At 40.9% G+C, this 19,639-nt stretch overlaps 1 protein-coding gene across 9 annotated transcripts in view; it reads right to left on the reverse strand.

Moving 5' to 3' along the window:
• Positions 1-19,639, reverse strand: part of CTNND1 (catenin delta 1) — a 53,507-nt gene that overhangs the window by 3,531 nt on the left and 30,337 nt on the right. For 8 of the 9 annotated variants that reach the window (XM_074231462.1, XM_074231467.1, XM_074231463.1 and 5 more), the window contains 13 exons: positions 18,954-19,489; positions 12,872-13,335; positions 12,462-12,645; positions 9,772-9,889; positions 9,097-9,250; positions 8,687-8,704; positions 8,138-8,206; positions 6,411-6,538; positions 4,089-4,239; positions 3,622-3,814; positions 3,137-3,251; positions 2,323-2,410; positions 52-114 (listed from right to left, as the gene is read on the reverse strand). In XM_074231462.1, coding sequence (XP_074087563.1) covers positions 52-114; positions 2,323-2,410; positions 3,137-3,251; positions 3,622-3,814; positions 4,089-4,239; positions 6,411-6,538; positions 8,138-8,206; positions 8,687-8,704; positions 9,097-9,250; positions 9,772-9,889; positions 12,462-12,645; positions 12,872-13,335; positions 18,954-19,489 — 2,281 coding nt within the window. The remainder of the gene's footprint in view (positions 1-51; positions 115-2,322; positions 2,411-3,136; positions 3,252-3,621; positions 3,815-4,088; positions 4,240-6,410; positions 6,539-8,137; positions 8,207-8,686; positions 8,705-9,096; positions 9,251-9,771; positions 9,890-12,461; positions 12,646-12,871; positions 13,336-18,953; positions 19,490-19,639) is intronic. The other variant, XM_074231464.1, reaches the window with a different exon arrangement.

Raw genomic sequence — 19,639 nt, forward strand, 5'->3', positions numbered from 1 at the left:
GTTGAGAATCTACTTTCCTTATTATGGGAGAGTTAAAAACAAGAATCTTACCTGATGATTTGGTATTTGGACCCATGCTACTCATCTGAATTTCCTCCCGGTCTGGTTTTTTATCTAAATAAAGTCCAAGTGTGGCATGTCAAAAGCCAAACATTGAGGACCTGTACTTCCGGCTGTCATTTTTACTTTATTAAATATATAAACTTTCCATTAAACTACAACACAACCATCTAAATGCTCTTAGTAACTATCAAATTTCTCTGTTAAGAGGTTGATTTCCAAAATATATAAACACTAAATACTCAAAGAATATTAAAAAATACTCACAAGGACTATTGCAAACTATTAACCACTTGAAATAATTCAAATCACTAATAACATAAATACAAATCAAACAACCCAGTGATTTTATCTTGCACTCTGATAACTAATACAGCTCACAAACAAGTAAGTAAATGAATGAATGAATGAATGGCAAGGATCTGAAGAAATGAATCAAGTGCTACCATTCTGGAGAGCAATTTGGAATTACTCAAATAAAGTGACTAAAATGTCACCCAGCAACCCAGAGATTTTATTTCCAGGCTTATACCTCAAAGAGATCATGTATAAGAAAGTTCCTACATACACCAGAATACTTTCCATCAGTACCTTTTGATTGGGAAATGCCTAAATATACTGCAGTACATTAATGCAATAGCACTGTGCAATAAAAATAACTAATATGATGAGAACATCCCTTTGCAGGTTACAAGTCAATGAATGTTTATTACCTTCAATTTAGGGAGAAAAAAATTATCTTATTATGTAATTTTGCTATCTCTTATACTTTTCATCACATTCAACTGAGATCAATGTATACCATGGAAGCAATGTAAAGACTAACAGACTGCCTTCTGGGGGGGGGGGGGGGGAAGCAAGAATGGAGGGGAAATTGTAAAACTCAAGATAAAATCTTTCTTAAAAAAAAGAAGCCAGGGGGGGCTAGGTGGCGCAGTGGATAAAGCACCGGCCTTGGAGTCAGGAGTACCTGGGTTCAAATCCGGTCTCAGACACTTAATAATTACCTAGCTGTGTGGCTTTGGGCAAGCCACTTAACCCCATTTGCCTTGCAAAAAAATAAAAAAAATAAAAAAGAATAAAAGAAATCAATAAGTGTTGTACATATGTCTAGACATTTTTGATGTACTGATTGGCTATACTGATTTTTTCCCCTCTTTTTCTTGTTATATAGGATGGCTATATGGAAGGCTGAGAAGGGTCAGCAAGGGAAACTACAGTGAGGGGAAAAAAAACAATTAAAAAAACATGTTAAAACAGAAACCATTTAGATCCAGCACTTTAAGGGTATATTCCCAAGGGGGAATTACTGAGTCAAGGGATGACTAATTTTGTTACTTTTTTTGTTTGTTTGTTTGTTTTTTAGGGGGTTTTTTGTAAGGCTAGGTAATTATTAAGTGTCTGAGACCACATTTGAACCCAGGTACTCCTGACTCCAGGGCCGGTGCTTTATCCACTACGCCACCTAGCCGCCACCAATTTTGTTACTTTTATTGAGCATTTCTATATTCTTCCAAAGAGAGGTTTTTGCAAGTCTGAAATTCTACCAATAGTGAATAAATATATACATTTCTTTACAATCTTAACAGCATATGTTTTTTTATTTTACTTTCATAAATTAGATAATGTGAAATTATATAAAGGTTGGTTTAGTTTGTTTTTTTTTTTGGCAAGGCAAATAGGATTAAGTGGCTTGCCCAGGGCCACACAGCTAGGTAATTATTAAGTGTCTGAGGCCGGATTTGAACTCAGGTACTCTTGACCCCGGGACGGTGCTCTATCCACTGCACCACCTAGCCGCCCCTATAAAGGTTATTTTTAATTTGCATTTCTTATTATTAGTGAAATTTAGCATGTTTTTCCAAGTGATAGTCTTATATTTCTTTTTTTCTCAGTGACCATTATGCACTGGATGTTACCACAACTAATTGTCATTTTTATTCACTTGGAAACAGCCTTTACTGCAGTTTAGAAGGACTCATGTAAAGAATGAGAAATCCTAGACCAGGAAATTTCACAATCAAAAGAAAATGCATTAGTTTATGGTACACACTAGAAAAATGGGATTACTCTAAATTCACTAAGACATGCCCACTTGGAGAACAACAGCTTTCCCTTCATAAATGCAATCAACAAAATGAAGAAAGATAGTGTAAACTTTCCAAGAAACCTGTGCAACTATTTTCTAACAAAAGAGTACTCTGCAAAACAGTATCTATAGATTGGGGGTAGGGAGGAGAAGGTGGCACTGCTTTATCTTACCTGATTTTTGGTTCCTGTCAATAAGAGGGAGGGTGCTATCATCATAAGAGTGGCTGCTTTGGCTCCGAGAAGCATTATTTAGATTGACCTGGAGGCAAATGTACAAAACATATGTAAACTTCTAAGTTTCAAGTATCACCATGTCCTCTCTGTAGCAACTTTCCCAAATCTAATTTAACTTTGTCAAAATCACAAATAGGGAAATTGGCAGGCCAAATAAAACTATCCAATACAACATGATACTTGGTTAAGAGTTGCAGAGATATAATGGTATCAATAAATAAATTTAGTCAAACTACTTCAATGACTACCTCTTTCTTTGATCTATACAGAATTCTTATCAGCAGAGTAATGAATAGCTTTCATGAACTGCAAGTTAAAAAAAATAAGGCTGAATCAATTTTTTCATTTACTCTACTGTAACAGCGATATTGTTTAATGGTAGAAATGGTACACCGGGGGTTAGTTACTTTCAAGGCTACCAAAATATGAAAAAATTCCTTAAAGGAAGAAGAAACTTCTGTAAAATTATAGAAGACAATATAGAAGACTACTGGCAAATCTTTTTTTTTTTAGGTTTTTTTTTTGCAAGGCAAATGGGATTAAGTGGCTTGCCCAAGGCCACACAGCTAGGTAATTATTGAACTCAGGTACTCCTGGCTCCAGGGCCGGTGCTTTATCCACTGCGCCACCTAGCCGCCCCCTGGTGAATCTTAAATGAAGAAGAATCATTGTGATGAGAGCACAAGAAAGAACAGTGAAAGTATTAGCAGCTAGGATAAGAAACTGTCAAAGGCACTAGATTTTTCAGTACCTGAAAGTCTGATTTTTTCCAGCCTTCCTTCTCCAGTGGTTTCCTCAGTTCCTTGTACCCCCAAACTGTTTGTAAGACAAGTGCTGCTGCTCGAACCTCCTTTTCTGATCGATTACTATAGAGACAAAAAAACAAGAACCTGAATGAAAGAACATAATCTTTCCTCCCTTCTCAGAATATAGAGACATGAGCAATGCACATACACAAAGATTAGGCCTGTTCTGTTGATTTAATATAGCATTTGGCACCTGACAATTTTAGAATGTGGTATTAAAGAATCTGGGGTGACCATGGTTATTATCTTCTTTGGATCTATCTTAAAGGGTGTTTTTCCTTTAAATAGGTTTTGGGAAAATGGAACAGCTCAATTTACACTCTGTACGTGTGGGGGAGGGGGAGGTCTGTGGGGATGGTGTGTGTGAAGGTGGCACAAAGGCCAAGGAACTAAAGGAAAACGACTTCTCTGGCAGTGGAGTCGGACCTACCCCGACTTGTTGATGAGCACCAGCTTCTCGATGCCCTGGGTCTCCCGCAGTTTCTTGGCGGCCTCCAGGTTCTCTGCAATAACTTCATTGATGGTATTCAGCACAGAGACCACAGTGTCCTCTGAAAAGTTGCGGGAGGAGCCTGGCTGCCCCCCGGGCAGATTCTTCACCAGGTTGGGGATAGCATGCTTTCCTGTGCATTGAAAGAAGAGGCGAGGAGAGATCTGCTGTGAAACACTGGCAAAGGAGAGGATCTCCACTCCTCCATAACTGAGTCCTCCTCTGTGAGAGCTCACTGTGGGAGCCTGGGTTTATTCCAGGGTCCTGAATCTCCCCTGCTCCTCCCATACAACTGCCTGCCCCTCAGGCTGAGGCTCAGCCGACCCTCGTGAGAGCTGCCTGCTGTACCACGGCCACTCTGCTTTGCCTAGTCACATAACAAAGAGCCTCCTCCCTGGCTGGCTCACCAATCAGTTCCTTGTTCCGCGCATCCACAGCCAGGTTACGCAGTGCCCCAGATGCAGCTTTCACCACACGTTCATGCTCGCTGGTCAAAAGGTCAGCTATGGCAGAGAGGGCCTTCTCCTGGCGCAGAGCTGAGCGGATATAGCGGCCATACTAGAAGAGATCAGAGCAACACGCATGTGATGAAGCAATAATGATGGACCAGAAACTGGTTAAGCCCTAAGGACCCCTGACACAACAGCCAAACAGTTCTTTTTCTGGAGGAAATAACATTCAAGCATAGTTGAGAAAATGGATAAGTAAACACAAAATATGTACAAATGCAATATATACCAAGTGGATAGAGGAAGTTTTGGAGGGATGACCTAGTTACCACTGGAGGTAACCAGGCAAAGTCTTTGTAGAAGGTGGTACTTTGAGCTCAGTCTAGGGAGGGACGAGGAGAAGGAGGCAAAGAAATCTTGTTTATTGAGTGGGGGAGGTAGGGAGTGAGGGTTAGACCTGAATTTCATGAAAATCAGTTTTAATGGCTCTGAGGAGGTGTTAGTGTAGGGGAAGATGCCAGAGGCAGGGAACTCAAATGAGGTGATTCTAGTAGTCAAAGTGAGAGGTGATGGGGATCTGAATTAAAACAAAAGCTGCATGAGTAGACAAAGAAGAGAGACAGAAACAAGATTTGGAAAATGAGTGAGGAGCCAAAGAAGACACTGATATTATGAACCTGGAAAAATGAAGGAGAGTGATGCCCTAAAACTATAGTAGAAGAGGAGTGGGTTGGAAATGGAAGGAGGCTGAGGAGAGATGAGGATGTGCCTTGTAAATGTACCCAGAACACATCCAACCAAGTGTCCACCAAGCAGTTGGTGATGCGGGACTGATTTGGGAGTAGTTTGAGGAAAGATGGGAAAGATGGTAATGATAATGTGAGTAGGAACATAGAGTGGAGAGGTCCCAGGACAGGAACCTGGCCATACCCCAGGTGAGGAGTACTCATATAACTAAGAGAACAAGAAGGTCATGTCAGTCAGTCAATAAATGCTGAAGCCCTTCCAGCACATCATCCCTGCCTCCAGGATGCTCACATTTGAAAAGACAGCAAAAAACTATCAACACAGACAAAATACGTCCTGTGAATGGGAGATCATCTTCAAAGAATAGACACCACCAGGAAGAGATGCCTGCAGAAGGCTAAATCTTGAAGGAAGCCAGGGAACTTAGAAATTAGATGGAAGGAGGAAAAATCACTGCAGACCTAGGGAATAGCCACTACAAACTCTTGGAATCACAAGATAAGAGTGTTATGGGAAAGGAACGATAAGTAGAGAAATATGGATGGCTGACAGAATGAGAGAAAAGGAATAATGGAAAAAAAAAAGAAAAGGAAGAAAAGAAGAAAAAAAAGAAAAGAAGAAAAGAAAAGGAAGCCTAGAAAAGTAGGGAGAGGTCAGGTTGTGAAGGGATTTGAATGCTAAAAGGAGTATGTTATAGTATATCCTAAAGCTAAATAGAGATCTACCAAAGTTATTGAGTAGAGGGGAGCACCCATGGTCAGTTGAGCTTTAAGAAGACTACTTTGACAATGGAGAAGCAGCGTAGGGGAGAGACTTGGGACAGATAGATCAACTAGACAAATACGCAATAGTTCAGGCGAGAGGTGATAAGAGGAGAAGGGCTACCTTTTCATTCAAAGACAAAACTAAATGAGGAAATCATGAGGGAAGATAATAGTTTCACTGTGAAAATAAGAAGAATAGTGAAACAATTAGGAATCTGTAAGTAAAGGAACTACCCAATGAAGACCACTAAGATTAAGTAGTGGACTCAGTAAAATTTTTAATTTTTGACAACTTCATTCAATAACACATGAATAGGAGCAAAAGAGGCAAATGGTAAAAAAAAAATATATAAGGTCAAGTCATAGCAGGCTACAGAATACAAAAACCCAGAGTGGAGAGGAGTAACCATGAAGATAACAAGGAGTAACAAGGTCCTGGGAAAACAAGGTAGATGAGGCTAAAGAAGATGCCATAGTTAAGAGTTCATTTGAAGGAAATAGGTTTAGTTGAGTGTTGAGTGTTGAGGTTGGAAGCCAGATTGCAGGGGGATTAAGGAACAAAGACAAGAAGTAAAGGAAGTTGTTTAAGTGAAGACAGATAGTTGAAAGAATATGGGGGAAAGGTTGTGATTTAAGTTATATATGACAATTTCCTTTTTGTTTTTCCTCCTTTAAATCCATTCCATGAAGGTTGTGATTTAAGTTATATATGACAATTTCCTTTTTGTTTTTCCTCCTTTAAATCCATTCCATGAAGGTTGTTACTCACCGTCCAGCGGCCAGCACACAAATTCTGGATGGCTCCAGCTGAGGCCTCCAAAATGGCAGGGGTTCTGCTCTCCTTTAGAAGAGATATATATATACGAACCACCTCAGGCTGAAACAGAAGTTCATAGCCTGCATGGGAGAGGGAGAAGAGATAAAATACCCTCCCCCAAAGAGTTTTCACATTGATGAAATAAGACTATGAATATAATAAACTTCTCTAAACCATGACGCAGGAAACTCAGGTATCCACTTCCATTGCCTCCTGGAAGTCAAACTTCCAGGACAGCCTAGTGGGCACCCTAGAGCAGGGTGCCACAGGAAACAATCATGCCCTTTTCTTTTCTGCCTCCTTCTTAGCCTCAGGATTATATTTCCTAGGTCTATCCCTGATAGGGACACTTTTAGGAACTATTTATCTTCATTTTCCTAGTAGTACTCATAGCTAAAGAAGTTACCGGTCCTAACTCATTCATTTAAAAAAAAAATCAACTTAAGCCTGCCTTCTACTGATTCTTACACTTTTTTCCTTAAGGGATAATATATATTGTCCAATAAACAAATCTCAACATCTGGTCAACAGAATGAGCTGCGAATTACTGATGAGTTTTGTATTCCAAAGGCTTCATACATAAATCAGCTTTAACAACACAGCTAGAAGATCACTTGGAAATTTTTTAGGATCAATTCTACAGTGTTGTGCCATTTAGTAGATACAACCATGGTAGAATACAAAGAATACTATCCTTTAGATCAGGAGATGGGTGTTTATAAACCCATCTGGGCTGTAAAACTTACCAAACTATGTGTTTTTGTGAAATTCATTCTTAAAAGAGACTTAAATGACCTTCTTTCAACTTCAATTTCCTGAATTGTAAAGGCTAACAATTAAACTGATTATTTTAAAAGTCTATTGTAAGAAAAGCTCCTGTAAAACTTTAAAAAATTTCAAATCACAAAATGTTAATCACCATCAAAAGGAGAAAGAGTTCAAATTCTGCATGAAATCTACTCATCTACCAAAAATAACATTTTAGAAACTATTAGAAACTGACAGATCACTGCTTAAGGAGTCACAACCCTTTATTTAGTTTCTATTATGTGTGATGCACAAGATACAGAAAAGAGAATCCCTATTCAAGTCACTTCTATTTCACAAGGGAAACAATATATACACATAAATGCATAAAAAATATACAAAACAAATATACAAGGAGTTTCAGCTGCTGTGAGGCACTAGCAGTTGTCTAACTATTAACAAAAAAAGCCTAAAACAAAAACAAACAAAACCCCCACCAAAAAAAGATTTAATGTAAGAGTGGGCATTTCAGATGAACTTTAAAGCAAGCTTAGGGATTCTAAATATTAGAGGTAAAAGGAAGTTATGCCATCCAGATAGGGAACATAGTTTATACAAAGGCATGAAGATGGAAGCGGGAATGCTGTGTATGAGGAACAGGAAGTAGATCAGTTTGGCTGAACAACAAAGTATGTGAAGGACTAGAAAGGTGGAGAAATGTCAATTTGGGAAAGGTTTTCATTACCTAGAGGTAAGGAGCTATGGAAGCAACCTGGTCAGACCTGTGCTTTAGAACAATGCTTCTGCAACATTTGGCAGTCGTGTGGAAGATGTATTGGACAGAAGAGACTGGAGAGAACAATTAGGATGTGGTTCCAGTAGTCCAGGATTCAAGGAGGGTTACGATTTCTTAATAGAAGGAAAATGCTTACCTCGAGCTGGACTGGTTCTTTTTGGAAAATCTACTGTGTCAGTAGTTGGATCCTCCATGGGTTTTTTCCCTTTATAAAAGTAAAAAAGATAAAGGGTGATAAGAAATCAAATAACCAAAACACGGCCCTTTTCCCTTATTCTTCCTTTCCTTCAGTGTGAGTGAATCAGAGATATTCCATCCAAACACAGTACCATCTTCTTTCCTTCCTTCTTTTTTTAAATTAAATTCTCTCTCTGGAGAATAAAACAAAGGGCAAAAGAAACCATAGCTGCTAGTTTCTTCTAGCAGAGTCATGCAAAGACAAGGACAGTGGTGTGAGCCATATAAAGGTGGAGACAACCTATAACTATTATCATAACCTTAGGTGCTGCCAGGAAATAGCATGCCAAGAGCCATTAGTTCAACCTGTTTCATTGGGCTCTCCATACTATATTTCCCCTGCATGCACCCAAAGAAAAGGATTAAGACAGGAGGTGCGGTGCTAGAAAAGTTAAAACCAAAACATGCATATTAGATATAAGCAAGCCCCTCAAAAGAATCCACTCACCTCTGGAGAACCACTCATCTTCCAGTGCAGCACCCGGAGAGAGGAGGAGAGACAGAAAGGGAAGAAAATGCAGGAGAAGGATGACAATAAGACCGCAAATAGGCAGGAAAGCAGATAGGAAAAAGAATACAGGTGAAATGGGAAGAGTTGGGAATGGGGGAATTCCCAAATGAGTAGGATTCTCTTCCCATCACCACTATACCCAACCCATAGTCATCACCACTCCCAGGACAGCAGGGACACATACATAACATAACAACATAGGGGAAATAGCAGGACAGGGATGCTTATTGATATTCCAATCGTCCAGGACCTGAGCTGCTCGGCTTGTGGTTTGTATCAAGGGATGGAAGGGCTCTTTTCCTTAATCATTCCCACAGCAGAAGCAAGGACCAGGAGCTAGGCCTCACCTTTGCCTTTCTTAGACCCAAAGCAGCTGGCAGCATGAGGCCCTGTATTGTTGGTGACGTTAGGAGAAGATTCCTGGTATCGCTCTGCCTGGGGGATCTCTCGATGGACTTGGTATGATAGGTTCCGCAGAAGGCAGACACAGTTTTCCACCAGCTGAGGAAATGAGGTGCAAGGTTCAGTAAGAGGACAGAAAGCCAGATCATGAATAAAGAGAATCTATATAGTCAGAAAACATGCTTAATAGTGATCTAAGTATAAGACCTCCAGGCCAGTGCCTCTGGAGGGCTGTCAGCATACAAGGGCGAGTCCATTCTTCTGCAGTATGAACAACCACAGGAGCTTGAGTTAACTTGATCATTTAACTGATTCCCCCTATTCCCCCCCCCATAAAAAACAAAAATCCAGATCCAGAATACTATAGGTCCTAATCACAAGTTAGAACACCAACTATTTCATAAGGAATAGATTAGAGAAACAGGTTGACCCTTTAAAGGGTCATCATTCTGGTTCTCCTAGATTATCAAGCCAATAACAGAGAACAAAGATGGGGTGTATATGAGGTTACTCAGACATGCTGGACAATTGAGGTCTGACCCTCTTAAGGCCCAAATATTTCTTCAAGAACAGCATCCACACCATCCTTTTCCCCAGCCCCAACCTGTGTCTCTTTTTACCTTGCTGTCTGAGTCCTTCTGCCCAATCTCAGCCTGAACAATGAAGATCAGGGCATCCACCAACCCATCACATTCCCGAAGTTTTCGTCGGGCTTCACTTCTTTCTGAACTGACATTCCTGGGGGCGGGAAAGGGAGAGTCTAAAAGAGCTACATTTTCCAAATTCAGAAACCTTTCCAAACTCAAGCTACAATAGTGCAGATCACAAACTTTCATCAATATCTTTGGCTAAATACACATTTAGCCAATGGTTCCATAGCCTTCCCCTCCTTCTTTGATGTTTGGTAGCATCCAAGCTCCATCCAGCGTGTCCATCTTACAATGTCTGGTTCACCGTTTCTTGACAAAACTATCCTTTTCCCTTTCTTGTAAGTCAGCATTACTAACACACTACTGTCTGTTCTTTCAGTTATCTGTGATTCTTGGCTTTTTGAAACCATAGTAATTTATAAACCAGAGCATCTATAGAATCTTTTTAACAACTTCGAATCTTCCTCTATGTGGTCTCTGCTTGAGTAAACAAATCCCTATTTTGTGTGTCTCTTGAGCTGCAACTTAAGTCACTGAACAATTAATGATCTTCAAGGACACATCTATCATAGGATCTAAATATACATTGGAACTTTCCGAGGAGAGATTTTGCTTTCGGCACTAAAAAAATCAGATACTTTTCTGTAAACCAATAAGCAACGGACTCTTCTGTTCTCAACAGTCAATTGTAAAGCAGGCCACAAATGGACTGGAGAAAACTGTGGAAGCCTGTCTGTTTTCTTCTAAGATTGTTTGGCAATAAGTAACAGGCATAACAGATTCAAAAGATTTTATATGATGAAAAAGTAGACAAAAGTCAGCAGTGGCTGGGGTCTTCTTGCTCGCCTTTCTTGCTAATATCCTGATTTTTCTTTTATAATTTGTCAGTCAATAAATATTTAATAAGTGCCCAAGTGCTAGAGATACATTCTGGGAATGAGAGCAGCCATGGAACAGGGGATAGGGAGAGAGGGAGAGAAAAGAAGGAGGGAAGAAAGAGCACAACTGAAGTTTATCAAAAAGGGGCTAACATGATCAGATCTAAGCTTTAGAAAGATCAATTTGACAACTGAGTGGAGAATATACTGGGATGTGAAAAGACATGTTAAACAGACTAACCAATTAGAAAGCTAATGCAAATAGGTTAAGAATGAAGATTGAAGACACTTAAGGTTGCAAGTTTGAGAGACTGACAGGATAGTGATGGTCTCCTTTAACTTAAAAACTAATCCCTTTGGGACAGCTAGGTGGATAGAGTGCCAACACTGGAGGCAGGAGGACCTGAGTTCAAATCCAGCCTCAGCCACCTAATAATTACCTAGCTGTGTGGCCTTGGGCAAGCCACTAACCCCCTTGCCTTGCGAAAAACCTAAAAAAAAAAAACAAAAAAAAAACACCCTAATCCTGAACTATCCTAAACCTATGTTTGGTCAAAGTTCCTCACAACTCTGGACTCCTCCCAATGTCATCTCCCTAAGCACCTCTGCCATATCACATTCACATCAAAGTAATGGAGTCCAAATAAGACACTTTTTACTAAGGCTGATAATTTGAATAGACCACTATAGCAATACTGACAGATCTGGTCCTCTTTATATCCCTGAGACCAAGTTTTAACCACAAATACTCTCTGGGCAATCTGATGAGGAGGTATTGCTCAACCTTCTATCTTCTTTGGTAATGTTGTACAAATTATCTCCTACTCTAAGTGAACAGTATAATCTTTTTGCTTGCCAAAGAAAAACGGAATCTGCTGAATAAGAGTTGTTTCTAGGTTCTTTCTGTTTTCATTTGGTAATTTCTGCTTGACTTTCAGTAGTGTTGATTTTCTCTAGGAAACGGTGGTGTTTGTGCCTTCACTTTTACTCATTTCTTTTTTTTTCAGAGTTGAAAGCTGGTTTTTATACACTGTTTAGAACTGTTGTAAACTATATATAGCTTCTCTTTGCTTTTATTCTTCTAAAGTGCTGCCAAGTTAAACTCTTATTGATCAAAACAAAATCAACTAGCTGAATCTGAAATGAGTCCCACACCTGTAATCGGTCATTTTTGTCAAGCTATATTGGTGTCTGGAAAACTTTTGTTCTCATTTTTTAGATCTTGAATGACATTTCCATGTTTTTGCCAACTTCTACACTCACCAATTCTGGTATTGATGTCACCAAGTACAAAGAATACTGGGGATCTTGAAGCTGAAGTTTAAGATTGCTTTTGGGACCTCTAACAGGAATCATGAATCATTATTTAGTTACAGTTTGATTCTTTGGGTTTCTCTTGTAATAAGTGCTTGGCACAGTTCCTCCAGTATTACATCAACAGGCTACTCATTGAACAAAAAGTCGAGCGAGTGTTTGTACACTGCTTTAAAATTGTGCTTCTTAGGATAAGACACTTTTCCTGCCTACATTGGTGGGTAAACCCAAGGGACCACTTTTATATTTTTGTTTTTTTCACTATGGCGAACTTTTAGTAACGAGCCTCCCTATAGTTAGCAACACTGAACATTAAAACATCAAGTTTGATATGAAGACTGTGCTCAAAGGCTTTCTAACTTCTCTATCCTCCATTGGCAAGGCCTTTCAGTACCAGAACAGGAGTTCCGTGGAGGCTAACAACAAAACAATTCACATATGGATAGCTCTTAGAGCATCTGTTGATACCTGAGGCAGCCAGCTGTGTTGGTGAGCACTGACTCCCATTCAATATGGCGAGGCTTACTATCTTCATTGGGCTCCCGTTCCCAGCCAGAATGTGGGATGATCACTTCATCTGTCAAAGCATGCAGTGCATGATCTACAATCTCCATCTTGATAGAGTCATGAGATGAGAGGTTCCAAAGTGTCCCTGGTAATAAAGATTATAAAGACCTGGTGAGCACTGCTCTCTCCACATGACCCCACGACAGGACTCCGAGGATGCCCAGGATCATACCACTCCTCACGTTCCCCCAAAGTAAAGCAAGTTGGAAGAAGGAAAGGAAGGAAGCAAATATCCTTTTCCACTATAGAGAAATTCCCTCGAGAGGACAGTTCCTGGACCAAGTTTCTCTCTTTTTAGGCACAGTGCTTACCTGTGATGACTTCTGTGAGGTCCATGTCACGGGCCTTTCGCAGAAGACGAACAAGTGCAGGAACACCATCACAATTCTTTATGGCGATCTTGTTGTCCTGGTCACGACCAAAGGAGATATTTTTGAGAGCCCCACAGGCCCCATGGTGTACCTCCTTTTTGGGGTGGTCCAACAGACCCACCAATACCGGGATACCCTTAAGTTTCCGCACATCGGTCTTCACTTTATCGTTCCGATAACACAGGTGCTGCAAATAGGCAGCTGCGTTGGATTTGACAGCATCCAGGCGGAAGCCCAGCATGGCAATCACCTCTGGCAATTCCGGCTGCCTCCAGTTGGGAGGTGGAGGACCTCCCTTCCTCAGGCTATCCAGACTGGCTAAACTACCCCTTTCATGTTGAGCCAGGGGAGCCCAGTAGTATTGGTCTGGAGGCACTTCCTCACCAATTATATCTTCATAGCTCCTGAATGATTTGAGAAAGCAAAGAAAACATAAACCAATGGGATCTGATCTTTCCTGTATATACCATCTAAACCATGAAATAGGGGTATAGGTAGCTCTTGGCACTCCCAGATCTCACAGACAATCTGACTTGCAAGTCTGATATTACCAGCCTCTCTTAGCATGGAGTGCAAAGGACATTACTGTTTTAAGGGATGCCTTGTGTCATTATCTTTATATGATTAATGTCATAGTTTTAAATACTTTTTTTATCTACTGCTTACACAAGTGGCAAACAGGTAAAAATCAAGAAATAAACCCTTCAGGATGCATTTGAATGACACTTTACAGTTAATGACATGAGTATAAAATGACACTAAACCTTAAACATATATACATACATATATATGTATTATATATATATATAATACATACATATATATATATATATATATATGTATGTATTTGTGGAAACAGAGCAGGCAGTTAAAGCAATGGTTGGAGGATACATAAAAAAAAGTCTAGGAATGGGATTTATAACCTCTAACTAAAAAAGGATATAAAGTACTTACTTGGCAAACAGGTGAAGATTAGACTCCTTAGAACACTTTCTAAACCTCCTCCACTCTATTCTAGAAAATGTGAATGGCACAGTTGCACATTCAGATTGGTGTCTGTGGTTTATTTTTTCGTCACACTTATCACCATTGTTATACTTCATTCTGGCATCACTTCAGGAATGTTACAAGTATGATTCCAATCTGACTTCTTTTTTTAAAGACTGAGTCCTTTTCCGTGAGCTTTGCTCCAGTGGAGGGCTCCACCACAACCCTGGCCCCAAGCAAGAGAGCAAGGCGGTACCACCAACCAGCCACTAGAGGGGGGGGCTGCCACACCATGACTTGATGGTAGCCACCAGGAAGAGACCCCCTACTCTCTGGAAGGCATCTCCCTCCTCGACTCCCCTCAGGAGAAAGGAGGCTATTGTTTGCATCTCTGAGGAGGAGCGACGGTTTTTCTGACTTCTAGTAGTTGCCAGGGTCTGTGAAGACTCCCTGCTCAGTGCCCTAGAAGACGATGCAAGCCGACACTTCCCAGTTCTGTCTCCAAGTGCAGCAATTCCCTTTAGAGGTCATTGTCCCCTCCGGGTCAATAACCTTGACTATCTGGCCAGAGGCCTCCTCCTCACCCTCGTGGCAAGAATAAAGACCCTAGAGCCTGGTCAACTATTGCAGTAAAGATAGGGGTAGAAAAGAGCATTCCAACTACATACCTATCTTTTATTGATAACAGGTTCCCATTAAAACAATAATCAAAGGCTAAAGTACTCACAGCAAAACTTCAAAAAATTTACAGTTTTTTAAAAGATTATAAGCCTAGTATATATAAGGCATCGGGGAAAATGTCCACAGGAAATAGCCTCAAGCTCATTATGAAAAGCAATAGAATGACCTAAGAGCAACCTCAAATATTTAGTGTGTCTGCCATTTCTCTTCAGCGCCCGTGTGAACAAGAGGCCACCTGGGTCAGTCCCCAGTCAAGTTCTGCCTGGAGGTCTCAGGCAGTCCAGGCCTCGCCTCTGCTTTTTTTCCTAGGCTACATTGCCACATTGTTTAGACTTTGACCTTGCCCTACTCTCTCCTAGGACCGGAACAGGAAGCAGCAGAATGTTCTTGCTAGACAAGCAGGTTTTTAATCCAAGGTTATCCTGGCGAGCCTCCAGAGACCAGGAACAGAAATCCACCTCTTAACATGAACTTTTCAGTCCTCCATAAAACCCCTGTGGTCCACACCCTCCTAGAGTCAATCATGTCTGGTGAGGGCTTCGTGGAACCTCGCCCTCAGGAGTCTCCTTCCTAGATGACCGCTGCTCCCACTGTTCTAGGGGCAGGTGCTAAACCCGGTGTCCCTTATGAATATTAGATGAATCAGAGAGGAGGGGCAAAGACAGTCTCAAAGAGCACCACAGGGAGATGACTCAGGTGGAGGCGAGCAGGATCCCTTCTTCCACTGCTAGTGAAGTCATTTAAGCACCAGACTGACATTTTTAGAAGGTCAAGCCTAAGATTTAACACTAAGTGATAGTGATCTTAAACTTAGTAAGTAGCTGGCTGACATAAGGATCCTGGTTAATCTGGGAGAATAGATAAACAAAAGTAAAAAAAAAGTCCACAGGAGAGAGTTCAAAAATGGATGGAAAGAAGGCTGCCCAAGCTGAGGCTTGCAGAGGAGGCTGGTCAACGACAGCCATGAGGAAGGCAGGGGAATGCATCCTTTAGGAGCATCTTCATCTTGGGTCTGGAGAAGAGCCCTACCTGACTTTCCTTAATCCAGAGCATCATGGGAGAGATCTGGGCCTGGAATGGAGCTTAGAGTCCAGGCCTACGTTTACAGAAGAAGGAACTGAGGCTCAGGGTTAAGTAATTCACCCAGTCATAAAATTACTAAGGAAAGCCAGACCAGAAAGCCAGCTCTCTGCTAAGCCATGTGACCAGAAGAGAGGACAGGTTATAGGACCCCAACACTCAGAACATCAACAACACCCACCTCCCAGCCCTGCAAAAACTAAGGTAAAGGGATAGGATTGGGTTTGAGATGTAAGTGATGATGGAGAGCTAATGAACTTTCGTTTGGCTTCTGTGTTCTCCTCACCCCCCCCCCCCAAGAGAACTTGAACTGGAAAGGAAAGAACAAAAATGGCAACAAGGAGTAGAAATGCCAGATAAGGAGAAAGACACCAAGCCACTACACCTGGATGTGCTGCATCACATGATAGAGAACAACAGTCACACAGGATAAGTTGAGACATTGCCATTGGAAAGGGGAAACTGTCCCAATTCTCAAAGAAAGGGTGGAAAATAAAGCCTACAAACTACCAGATAACAAGTTTAACTTTGATCCTGGCAAAATTTTACAATGTACTATTCAAGAGCATCTAGAACAGGGAGCTGTCTATCTTTGACAAGGTTATTAGATTGGCGAATGAAGAGCTAATGCCAGACCCATTATTTAACTAGACTCTTGCAAACACTTGGCAAAGATATTATCCTTGTGATTAAAAAAAAAAGAAAGATGAGAGCTAAAATAAACAAACCCAGTGTAGTCAGCTGGTTCCTTACTTAAATAAGAAGTGGACCAGCACAGAAGTAGTATGGGGAGGGATCTCATAGGTCAACTCGCCTAGTCTGTCACTGGACTAGATCCCACCTATACCCCACTATCAATCTAATGATAGCTAATCAACTAGTCACTCATCAGGCAGCTAGGTGGGTGACAAGGGGGATAGTGCTGTGGGCCCAGAGTCAGAAAACCTGAGTTCAGATCTGAGCTACAACACTTCCCTTACTTTGTGCCTCTGAGCAAGTGACAACCCCTGTTTACTTCAATTTTCTGATCTGTAAAATGAAGATAAATAATAGCACCTATCACCCAGGGTTGTCAGGAGGATCAAATGAGATGGCAAATACTGTGAAGTATCTGCTATTATTATTCAGCCTTTGCTTGAAGACTCAGTGAAGGGTTGGGGAACCTACTTCTTAAAGCAGTTCTATTTGATTTAAAGAACAAAATACATAGATCTTTTTCAGATACATTGTTACTGGCACATCTTTCACCATTTCGTATTTGTGAAGTTGATTCTTGAACCCAAAATTAAGACACTTAGATTTTTTACTATTAACTTTCATCTTGTTCAATACGGTCCAACACTCTAGCCTACTGAGATCTTACTCTTTGATGCAGTCATAAGTCACACTTCAAAGAAAAAGAGGAAAAGGATCCTTATACATGCAAAATATTTATAGTAGCTCTTTACATAATAGCCCCAAATTGGAAACCATGGAGGGGTTCACCTCTTGACTAAGAGGTTATGGACTTTTAAATGCAGATGAAACACTACATCAATGACCTCGATTTAGTCATTTCAATATAGTTAAGGAGGGGGTCATTCAGCAAAGATGACTGTCAAAATTCTTAAAATAATTGTCAAAAATAAGGGTAATAGTATACTCATTAAATGATACAATGATTATTTTAAAATTATGAACTTAGCATCAGATACAAGCATTTAAATAGCTGAACATTCAAACTAACAAAATTAAAGATTCTATGTTATATGTTATAAGAGCTATCTCTCTGAAAGAAAAGGTGAGGAATGATACAGGGGAAATTTTAAGCAATGCAAACCAAAGATGGACAAAGTCAAGGTCACAAAAGCTGTGGAAAGTCCATTAATACATTGCTGGGTAGAATTGTGAAAAGCTCAAAAACCATTGAAAAGCAATTTGAAACTAATATTTTTTTAAAAAGAGACTAAAATATCAGGATCTAACTACCATCTACTAAGTCAGAGAGGTTATACCATCAGAGAGATGTAGAATAGATAAACATTTCCAGAAAGGACCACTGTATGATTTGTCTTCCTCTTACAAAGGAAGGCTTCCTAAGAGAGAAATTGGTGGGTTCTAATTGAAATGTCCCCAAGGCAAGAAAAGAACCTAAGTGATACAGTTTTTTAAATACACAAAATAGAAGAGAAGGAAATTCAGAAGGGAACTTAGACAAGCAGGTAAGTTCAGTGACTCTCATGTGAACATTCACTTAAAATCCAAACATGATAAAATTTCACCATTTCATACATGATCCTTCTTTTCTTTGAATATACTAATGTTCATGTTTCTTGATGTTTACCAAGTTCCCAATAAAAACCTTTTTTTCCTTCAGAAGCAGAGAGAACACTCCCTAAATAAGAAGCTCTCATCTCACTGGTCTAGCCTTTATAATTATAACTTAATCTGAAAAATGATGACGCTTGTCCTTCATTTTTGAAGAAGACCTTGACATTAAGGGAGGTGATGCCATGACATACAAGTGAATTGAATTTGAGTAAAAGGAATGCTATGCTTAGTTACCAGTCTCACTTTCTCCTCTGGGGCCATCTAGGTCCAGGGACCAAGATATGGATCAGGATGATAGGACCTGGGCCCTGATGCAAGGCAATGGAGTTAAGTGACTCGCCCAAGGTCACACAGCTAGGAAGAGTCAAGTGTCTGAGGTTGGATTCAAACTCCAGTCTTCCGGACTCCAGATCCAGTTCTCCATCCATTGCACTACCCATCTAACCTAGATGGAAAAATAATTTGTTAAATGATCTCCAGACAGGGCGGCTAGGTGGAGTAGTAGATAAAGCACCGGCCCTGGAGTCAGGAGTACCTGGGTTCAAATCTGGCCTCAGACACTTAATAATTAACTAGCTGTGTGGCCTTGGGCAAGCCACTTAACCTCGTTTGCCTTGCAAAAACCTAAAAAAAAAAAAAATAATTTCCTTTTGGGGCGGCTAGGTGGCACAGTGGATAAAGCACTGGCCCTGGAGTCAGGAATACCTAGATTCAAATCCAGTCTCAGACACTTAATAATGACCTAGCTGTGTGGCCTTGGGCAAGCCGCTTAACCCCATTTGCCTTGGAAAAAAACCTAAAAAAAAAAAAGAAAAATAAAAAATAAACGATCTCCAGTCAGGATTGCGTAAGTGCATGTTCCAAAGCACAAACAACCACTATAAGCTAACACTCATAGCTCCAAAAGACGGTCAAAGTCGACCAGATCTGGGAGTTTCACTGACCTCGCCAGATCCCTGCCTACCTGAGACGTCGGCGGGGGTCAGATGGTGTCCCAGTGCGGCGGGCAGTGCCATAATCAGGCATCATGCCATAGTCCAGATCATCGTAGCCCATACTGCGCTGGTCGTCCTCCAATCCATAAGGTTCTGGATGGAAGCGATGTAGATCCACACTACTTCCACCCACTCGAACTTGGGGTTGAGGCCCATAGACATCTTGCCGACTTGGAGCCCGATATCCCTCCATACTGGGACGGTATCGCTCTTCAATTCGCGTCACCCGGGACAGGCTACCATAGTTGTCGCTGCCACTAGGATAGCCATCCTCATAGTGACGGCTGTATCCATCTGGTGGATAATGGAAGTTCCTGGGGAGAGTGGCAGTGCCTGCCTGCCCTACATAAGGGCCAGGCCCCCCATTGCCATTCTTGCGGAAGTCACGGCCCAAGGTTTGGATATAATTATTAGAAACTGAGGAGCCATCCACAGGAAGCCCATCTGGTCCCATTGGGACTGGCTGTACTGTTCGTGTTGTCACAGTCTTTACTACTTTCTTGACCTTGAAGGGCAGAGGAGATAGGCATTGGAATAAATTAAATGAAGGGAACCTGTCATAGACCTATTCTCCTAATGTGCAGGGGTACTTGAGGAATGATACAGCTACAGCTATGGGAAGAGGTATTCTGGACCAATATTTCCTACCTTTTCT

This window comes from Macrotis lagotis, chromosome 3 (genome assembly GCF_037893015.1).
Source record: "Macrotis lagotis isolate mMagLag1 chromosome 3, bilby.v1.9.chrom.fasta, whole genome shotgun sequence".
NCBI lineage: Eukaryota > Metazoa > Chordata > Mammalia > Peramelemorphia > Peramelidae > Macrotis > Macrotis lagotis.